This window comes from Hippoglossus hippoglossus, chromosome 21 (assembly GCF_009819705.1).
Source record: "Hippoglossus hippoglossus isolate fHipHip1 chromosome 21, fHipHip1.pri, whole genome shotgun sequence".
Taxonomy (NCBI): Eukaryota; Metazoa; Chordata; class Actinopteri; order Pleuronectiformes; family Pleuronectidae; genus Hippoglossus; species Hippoglossus hippoglossus.
In genome coordinates, this window is record NC_047171.1 from 15,185,760 (window position 1) to 15,195,891 (window position 10,132).

The 10,132-nt window shown below is 41.0% G+C and overlaps 1 protein-coding gene across 1 annotated transcript; it reads right to left on the reverse strand.

The window, feature by feature from the left end:
• Window positions 1-2,649: 2,649 nt before the first annotated feature.
• On the reverse strand, window positions 2,650-10,132 carry slc5a3b (solute carrier family 5 member 3b). The gene is made up of 2 exons (XM_034574238.1): window positions 9,863-10,132; window positions 2,650-6,972 (listed from the first exon to the last, which is right to left on the reverse strand). The coding sequence occupies exon 2, from the start codon at window positions 6,672-6,674 to the stop codon at window positions 4,560-4,562; it is 2,115 nt and encodes a 704-aa protein (XP_034430129.1). The 5' UTR covers window positions 6,675-6,972; window positions 9,863-10,132; the 3' UTR covers window positions 2,650-4,559.

Here is a 10,132-nt window from a genome sequence, read left to right on the forward strand (position 1 = left end):
TAGAATGATGAGAGAGAGACACAAACACAGGTTGTGTTTCCACTAGATTAATGCTATTACACAACAGATATCCATTTAGTACAGTTTAAATAAACAGTGGTGGCGTTAGATCATTTACACCCCATTATTTTCCTAAGGCATGGGCTGTAGGTAAAGATCGGCAACTTGACGACTCTCCAAAATTTAAGCCAAAATGTCTGGATTGCCCTTGTGGCTGACTGCAGAATAGGTCATAAATCCTGCCTCCGCCGTGTTAGCGGATGGGACATGGACCAAACTAAAGAGTCAAAATATACATCAAATAAAATGATGGATTTTACCATTTTAAGGGGTTCTTATCACATGACATTTATACAAATGTTTATTTTTTCAGTATGTTTGGTTTCAAGACAACTGAGATTGACTTGCGATCTGCAAAGTGCATGCATCGGCGGAACCTCGCTACTATGGCTCCATCCCCCGATTGCTACTGTGCAGACTCTGGCTCCAAATGTGCAAGATGGCTGTTTGTATCTTGGTCATTTTGGCTTCATCTCTGGATAGCGGGAGGATTTGGAGACACGTTGTTTATCTTTATATACAAGTGATCAAAAATACTCACGTTCATCTTTGAAAGTGCAACACATTCTTTATGGATTGATTATAGATTCTTATCTAAAATCCTATTGTTTATCTAAGCTACTGATCACAGCTTTAAAACAAATGTAGTGAATCATCTCAATCATTCATTCCACCAGCTTAGTCCAGACAGACCAACATCGACTCACCAGATTTGGTTGAAATGTTGTACGGACACTCATGGTCACCAGAGGATGAATCACACTGCTTTGGTGATCTTATGTCTTTTCCTGTTGTGCCACCAGACAGGTGACACTTTTGCTTTTTAGTGAAAATTGTGAAAACATTCATGTATCCTCATGACCTTTGTGATTTACTGATTTTTCCTCTCGTGACTCTCACCCTTGTGGTTTCGAGTGAAAGATGTCAACGACTGTTTGATGCATTGCCATGACATTTGGGACACGCATTTGTGTTCCCCTCAGAATTAACCCCAATCTTTTTGGTAATCCCCTGACTTTCCCCTGGGCAGCGCCATTAGGTCCAACTTTGACACAAAACTAAAAATGTCAGCATGCTAAATTAAGATGCATTACCATTTAGTTCAAAGCATTGCAGAGCATAAGTACCTGTGTTTTATTATAGCAACTGCTGATAACAGAAAAACATGAATCAAGTAACAGTATAGTTTGTTTTCCTATTTTTGACAACAACTTGAATATGTTGTCAGTTTTTGTAGAGAACTTAAATAAATGCTCTTTGTAATTTTCCACCGTACCAATACCAGAGTAGCAGAAAAGAACCAGTGTTTGATCTATTCGGTGACAACACTGCAAAGTATTCCAACTTTAGTCATCTAAGTGATAGATGCCCCACAGGTGTAATGAGGCGTGGTACTTGTCAAGCAAGGGTGAACTGAAAAAAGGTTGAGTGAATGGTGTACATAAGTTATATGCAAAATTAAATATTAATATGACTTAGCATCACGAGTGCAAGAGTTTCTTGTTTAGTGAACAACTGAAGGTCGGGCTTTCAGGTGACTATAAACTGAAGCTTTCCATTTAGCAAACTACAAAGTTACTTATTTACATGCTTCGCTGAAGACACCTGCTCCAAACCTTCAGGTAATTTTCCCAGTTTATTCCCACGCTGTGACTCACACACTCCCCTATTAGAGTGTGCGTGCTACATTTTAACTTGTTGCTATTGAGAGTCAGAGGACATGAGTGATATGAGTCACTGGCCAAATGAAAACACGGATCACGGCCTCTAAATGCCAACCTCTGAGTAAAAGAGATTTATTCTGCAGTGTTGATTTTGTCACTCTTAAAAATCCAACCCTGTGAAATACATTGCTTTGTTGAAAGTTGTATGCAGCCAATTACAATCTCCCCTTACTGTGTTATGAAAAGTTAAGTTTGAGTGAGTTTAATACATGGTAAGAAAAACTGGTAAGAAGTGGAGATTTGTGGCACTGATCCTGGCTTTTTGATTGGTTGAATCTTGTGTAAAGAATCCTGGAATCACCCAATCCATGCTCTGATCAGATTAATAAAGCCTTGCTGGGGTTTTATATAATCCTGGCAAGTAGTAACAGAAAGCCCCAAAATATAAAGACAAAAAAACGAATAGGAGGGTAAATTTGTTACTATCCAAACCCAGAAGAAATTCCTTAGAGTTTTGAAAACAACCTTTTAATGACTTCATACCGAAGCAAGTTGCAAAATGTCACTTGACGAACAATGTGGTTATTCAGAAGTTGTAAAGTGAATGTCAATAACAACGTAACCACATTCCACAAATGTCAATGTTTTATCTGGTCTAAATTTAAATAGTTCAACTATTTCCTTAAAACAAATGCTTTGATTTCTGACAACTTGGATCCAGCTGATAATCACATGATCAATAAAGAATGTTTCTGGTTTTGCAATATTTTTTAATTCCTTGCAAGTCAACAAATCACCTGAATTTACAGGAAATAATAATGACATGAAAAAGAAAACTTGCGTTACACCAAACTGACTTTATGTTAGCCAGTTTGATGAGAAAGTAAAACAGTGTCACAACAGAAAGAATGACAACACCTTTGTCTTTTTTGTCTCCACAGAAACTTTATTTTCAGTCTCTAAAAATAAAGTCCATAAAAATAACAATGTATATTCACTCAGAAAGAAAGAAAGAAAAAAGAAATGTTTTTTAAAGCTCATTCCCATACAGCATTCACTACTTATCAATCGTCCATATGTTATGCATCATTTATGCAGGTCACATTATGAACCAAATTTTTCGGACTGAGGTCATTTAATACTCTTCTTAAATTACTAAACACAACATTATTTACCCTTCTATTTTCTTCTTGTGCTAAGTGTTTTTCAGATCTGGTCACCTTCCACTCTGGAAAGGATGAGCACAATCCGGACGTCAAGTAATTATATTCACCTGGTTGAATAACCCTTGAAAATGTCATGAGTTTACTCATGCAGTAATGTGCTCATCCTATTAGCTGAAATGCAATGTCTGCTTTGCATCATTGTTGGAAATGTACTTAACTATATGACAAAGCTGATTTACTACATGTCTTTAAAGAAATGTGGTTTTCACTGCACAAACAATTTCAAGACGTAAAACTTATTTTGTGTGGGGGGTTTTTCACTTAAACTTTGCACACTAAGACACATTTGGTAGGAGGTGTATAAGAGATGCACTAAAGGTACATTGACGCACCTTATATTTAAAACAGATTACTACAGAAGACAAGTCTACTGTCAGCAATCTAATGAGCCATGTATAATATTGGACACAATGCAACAGCCTTGACACACTCTTCAACGATGTGAAACATGAAATGAGATATACATAAAATGTAAATTGATACAGAATCATGAACATTGGAATTTTTTTCTTATAAAGAGAATAGAACTAGATAAAAACAAAAAAACACAAAACACACAGTAGTACAAAAACCATACAAACCAAAAATTTGAACCATTAAGAAATACCGGTACAGCTCCAGATATGACTGGAGTTTCGCAATCAGTGACGAAACATACAAGTAACAGCCAATGACAATGAATAAGTACCACACAATAATTAGTTTAGCTAAAAATCTTTAAAAAACAGGTAACAATTTCTGCACTTCTGTGTATCCCCACCATTTTATGTGCATCAAAATATGTACATGTGAAATACAAGGTGCTAACTGTAAACTGGGCAAAATTATTTTTGATGCAAAACCTCAAGGAGGATAATTCAAACTAGTGAATATAATCAATCACCGTAAACAAATATATGCAACACCAGCAGAGAAGCAAAACTTCTTTGCAATTAATATTAACTATTATTTTATAAATTTCAGAATGATCCCCTTATAAAAAGGGAGAAACTTGGATAGAATACTTTGTAGAAAGAAAAAACACTTGGACATCTGTTAAGTTGCCAAACTTGAAATGACAATCCAGGAAAACTAAATAGTAATGACATACTTGAAATTCTAATAATATAACTGTTGTAATAATCTTAGTGTACAAAACTTTTAAGTCCTACAACCTAAAAGTTTCTTCAGTTACTACAGACATGTATGCTCCACCAGCAACTAAGCTTACACTCAATCAACAAAAATGAAAAACATTTAAAATCACACATTAAAATTTTTTCTACCATCCAAAAAGACAAGTGCATATGTCAAATAAGGCAAATGTTAAAATTCACTTGGATTACTACGATTCTAAAAATCCCAGTAGATATTCTAAAGGATTAACACTAAGCACTGTACAAAATGGACACAGCAGTGCCAAACAAGCTTCATAGTCATAAAGAAGTAAATAGAAGCTTTAATCATTTAAAAAAATGATTAGAATAAGCTATGATCCCTGTTAGAGAACTACAAAAGACAACTGTAAATATTACAGACAGTTTGTTAAAAGCACCCAAAGCACCCACACGCCTTTCAGCTTCATAAAAAGCACCCACACCAGTCCCCCTTAGTTTAGTGCCAGGTTCAGCTACAGTGAAAAATATACAAACATGAAGATACCCACAGAACAGACGCATAAAAGACCCATGTTGAGGAGAAGCTTGACTCTAGGGGACTCGTACAGCATCTTTGCAATGAGTATTGGATCCTCCTGCGAGTCTTTTGGCTGAGCCACATCCTTATGTGAGAAAATCCAGTCCAGTAAACGTGTACACCTGCTATTCTCCCCATTCCCATGGCAGCTGTCGTCTGCTCTGATCATCTCCATCCTGCTATTACCAAATCGTTCTGCAGGGGTGGTTGCAGGGGAGGTTTCTGTACTAGGTGTTGCTGGGTCATGGTCAGTGGATGGGACCAGGAGTTTAATATCTGCCCCATCCAAACATCTCTCCTTTCTGACATCTGGGGGCAGTTCTTTGAGAAGGTTAGGATGGCTCTGGTCAGTCAGCGTGTACATTTCCTCTCTATCCTTTGCAAGAACCATTTCAACATTACGGAGCCCCCAGACTGTGGTGGTGCGAACCCGCTCCTCATCTGGTGGGGCGGTACAGAGGCTGACCACCACTGCGACCAGCCCTGAAATCCAGAACAGCCCAGCCGCAAAATACATGTAGTGAACATGGATGATGAAGGCAGGCCTATTATCTGGCTGGTCACAGCGAGGCTGGCGGTAGATAAAAGCTAAGATCAGCCGTGTGGTACCTAGTGTAAAACCTGTCATGCCCCCGCAGAATGCACCTGTCTCATTACACCGTTTCCAGAACACACCAAGCAGGAAGAGGGCAGCGATTGGTGGAGTCAGGTAGCCAGCAACTTCCTGGATGTACAGATATGTCTGTCCACCTTGCATTTCAATAATAACAGGGACCCAAGCAATGCTGATGGCAACCATGAACACAACAAACATGTGGCCAACAATCAGCAGCTCGCGCTGCGAAGCCTTCTTCCGAACAGTTTGGTAAATGTCCAGGGTGAAGATGGTGCTTGAACTGTTGAAGATTGAGTCAAGATCACTCATCAGGGCGGCTATCATGACCGCCATCATCAGACCCCTGAGTCCCACAGGCATCACAGCCATGACCAGGCGTGGGTACGCAATGTTAGAGCAGCCAGCCTCAGAACCACACACAGACATGCAGTGCTCTGGCCCTATGCAAGCAATTTCATCTGGAAACAGGATACGGGAGATCATTCCTGGAATGACAATGACAAACATGGGAAGGATTTTGAGAAAACCAGCCATGAGTGTGGAGCACTTTGCATGAGCAATGTTCTTTGCTGCTAGTACTCTCTGGACTATGACCTGGTCTGCACACCAGTACCATATAGACGCAGGGGTCTGGCCAAGAAGAAAGCCTGGCCAAGGGATATCTTCATCCAGAGGACCTCGAAGTATGTAAAGCGAGTTTGGTTTAGGCTCAATGCGACAGGAAGGATAATATGTGAAGTTTCCACTAGCTAATATAGCAGTAACATTTGGAACTGCTTGCATGTACTTAGATCTAACACCCTCAAGCCCACCCACTTTGATTAGGCTGATGATGGTTAAGGTTAAGGCTCCACCAATCATCAACACTGCCTGAAGGACATCCGTGTACAGTACTGCCACCAGTCCCCCAGTGACGGTGAGTAATGCCGTCATACTGATGAGCAGGAAGATAGACAGGTAAAGGTTCCACCCCAGGGACTCCTGAATGAAAAGAGCTCCAGCATACAGGTCCACAGACAGCCTGGTAAAAATGTACAGCATAATAGACAAGAAAGCAAAGTAAACCTTTAGTCTGTGGCCACCATAGCGTTTCGACAGGTACTGGGGCATGGTGTAGACTCCTGAGTGGATGTACACAGGGACGAACACCCAACCAAGCAGCTGCAGAAGTAGAAGTGCATTAAATTCCCATGCTCCAACAGCAAATCCACTTGCTGCTCCTGATCCAGCCAGTCCTATGAAGTGTTCACTGCCAATGTTACTCACAAAGAGCGATGCACCTATCACTATCCATGACATGGAGCGTCCAGCCAGGAAGTAGCCACTCACTGTGCTGCGATTTGCTTTCCACATGGCAAAAAACCCGATGGCCATCACCAGGACAAAATACAGTGCTACCACAGCAATGTCCGCTGCTTCCATTCCAGGAGCCATTTTTATAGATTACTTAAAAAAATATATACAGTACGTCGAGAAAGTACAGCTCACAGCTAATGGAATCCTTACAAAAAGGAATATAAATGATAAAAGTTATGGATTTGAATAATAAAAATGGAGCAATGGAAATGCTCTGCTTTGGTTTGCTGTCTGGATGGAGACTGTCGTAATCCACTGTCAGATCAAATTCACTAGGTGTGCTTCGGATGGGGTTATCCACCGGCACTGAGGTCGTTCTAGATTTAGAGGAAGATGTTGTAGGCCTCTGGTCTAGAAAAACCTAGACTTAACATTCCTGCAAGACAGCAAAGACAAAGAAAAACACCTCATTAGAGCCTTGATTTTAGAGGGAAAACAGCCAACAAGTTCACAACAACCCTCTGAAAACAGGAGTTATTGAACTCAAGCATCGTGTCACAATCCATAACACAAAATTATCAGAATTATCACTTTATAAACCAAACCAAGATTATATTTACAAGACTGCTGATGCTAATCAAAAAAGTTGGTTTTGCAACTGCAGTATTTTTCCAGTCTTCGGGTTTAGCCTGCCTATCATTCTCTGCGTAAATATTTTTTAAAACACAAAAGAACTGTGCCACTGTATAAACTTCAAAGAAAGCATTAAGTCATGCAAGAAAGAAAAAGGCAAGGATGAACAGCCTCTAGCCAAAATACTATGCAGTCCCTATTGCTCAATAAGTGGGCTCACTAGTAACATTTTGAAAATCTTGCAAAATTACAAAACATGCCTGCATAGTCTCAAGCATTCATTTTTTTCGGGAAAATGCTTAAAATGGCCAATCTGAGCTGGCACATGATTTCATTTTATGGTTTTCAGGCCATGAATAAACACAGAACAGAGGGAACGCACAAGCCAACAGGACATTAGCCAATCCCACAGAATTACCATGACAAATTAAACATTTTACAATACCATCCGTCATACACACAGCTAATTCGGTTACATTGACGCTAACAAATATAAACCTAAATCTTGCTTGGAAATGAAGAAAGACACATGTGACCTCAGGCTGGAAAGGAAAACACTAACTTGCATTAAGCTGTATTTAACATCTGCTGAGTAATTCAAATTAAACAGATACTTGGAGAAAATAGTGATGGATCAAATGTGCATCCCTATGTCAGTTACCGCTGATGTATATGGTGATGTGTGAGTACATCTGGTTTGTGTTAATGACACACAAACACACACTTGGATGTCTGGCCTCTCTTGAGGTTTAAGTCTGCCATGCGTGGCAGCAAATAACCCCACTCCTTCCATCTTCACAACCAGGCTTTATACATAACCAACTTTCTCTATAAAAGGAGTCTTTGTTTTCATTTTTACCATCTCTTCGTCAATGTCAACAACTCTGTGTTCACACACTGGCCAAGATTCCCTGGCTCTGAAAATACAGCAATGTCGTCCCATAGAATAATATAATTTTATTTGCAAAGTTATATAATGAGGGATTTAAACATAATCACTACCATCTCGATATGCCAGCATGTACTTAAAGAGCACTCTCCCACACTGCTGCCAAATTATTATTGAATTGATTAAAAACAGGCATTTTTTTTGTAGCCCTTCCTGCAACAGAAGCTGGTGATGAAACTGGAGCTCTGCCTTAAGAAAGTGTCACGTGAGCATCGGTTGCAGGGTTTTCAAAAGTCAAATGAAATGCTGAGGCAGAACAACAGTGAAACACATGAAGCAGAGGAAAACAAAGGAGTAAGAGTCCAATGGAGTTAACAATCGCACCCTAATTTAAGTTTACCAACTTCAGATGAAAAGTAATACCATAATGATATTACACTGGCAACGAAATTAGCAACGTGAACCGGTTTGTCCATTTTCTGGAAAGTATGCTTTTTTTCTATGCACTTCATTTAAAAAAGTTGGCAAATATAATAGTCAAATTGACAACACACCGACATCAGACACATGCCCATCTACAAACCATCACCCACATAGGTGATGATAACAAACACATGTCATACAAATTATTATGTCCACTCCCTAAATTGCAATGTAAAAAAAGTAATTGGATCAAGTGTTTACATTGTAACAGACATGAAACTTGGTTCGCATCATTGTCCGAACTTTCAGGTATAAAAATGCTGTTAGACAGTTTCTTCTTCTTTGTTCGATGTATTGGCGAGTGGTAGCCAACGTCGAGGTGCATTACCGCCATCTACTGCTGTACAGAAACATGCCGCAAATTGGGAAAACGACAAAGTAAATGTTTCCAGGGGATCCAAAAAAGTGATGAACCTGGCAGCATTGAACTACAGCCAGGTTCAGCACTCTTTTGGGTCCCCTGGAAACATTTACTTTGTCGTTTTCCCAATTTGCGGCATGTTTCTGTATTTGCATCTGTTGTAACTTTTTGCGACGCATGAGTCGTTGAATAGTTGTATTCTTAATTTGCACGTATTTTTTCTCTGTGCATGGTTTTCTTACTTTGCAGTGCGCTGAGCTCTCTATGCCACCGTATGAATGTGCACCTTACTGAATCAGGAATCGTGAGTGGATGTCGGACAAATAATTGGCCCCTCTTTGTAAATTGTGCCCCGCCCCCCCTCCCCCTGATCTTGAAAAACCCTACATCCGCCACTGACTCAAGGTTGCAGGTGAGGCCAGCAGACGCCATGATGGAGCAGTGGCAGGGCAGAGTAAAGGTGGTACAGAAGAACAATGGCGCTTTAATTAAAGAGGGCAGCGGGGGCTGAGAGCTTGAGGCTGCCTCTGTGAAAAATGCGGGGATGCGACGCCACAGCGCGTACAGTCCGCACACGTACCCATTGGAGCTGGAGGAAACTTCTAGAACAGCCTCTCATTCATCCGGAGCCACTCACCTTCAAGGAGCTAAATGCGTTACATGCACCACACGGGCTCATACAACGCAACAGGAGCGTGTGATCTGTGGCGGTAGCCCAGGTGTCGTGGCGCATTCTGTACCCGTGTGAAGATGCAGCCCGGAGTCCGTGGAGACGTTCAGGTGATAAGCGATGACGCTTGACTGAAAATGGCTCCACACGGTCTGACGCTCACAAATGTCAAATAACACCATTGTTTTTTATAAATAATAAAAGCCGGAGCTCAGGGGGTCACCACACACTCCCCGAGTCACCGGGCTCCGGTGTTCCTAACACAAACAAACCACCGTGAGAACGTGTACCTTGCTGGCTAACATTAGCAGCGGCGTCACAGATGCTACGCGCTCCGCTCCACGCCCCGCGGCGGAGATGTGGAAGGAGAAGCGGTAGAATGCGAAGTGGGCTCTGTTCTCCTGAAGGTTCCCGTTCGTCTCCCCTACACTCCTCGGACTGTCTCTCTGCTGCTTCCCCGTTAGACCCTCACTGCTCCCGGTCAGTGTGTGTGTGTTGATGAGCCGGCGGCAGCTGCGTCTCGCTCCTCTGTCTGGATCCTTGTAACAACCGCTGCCTCC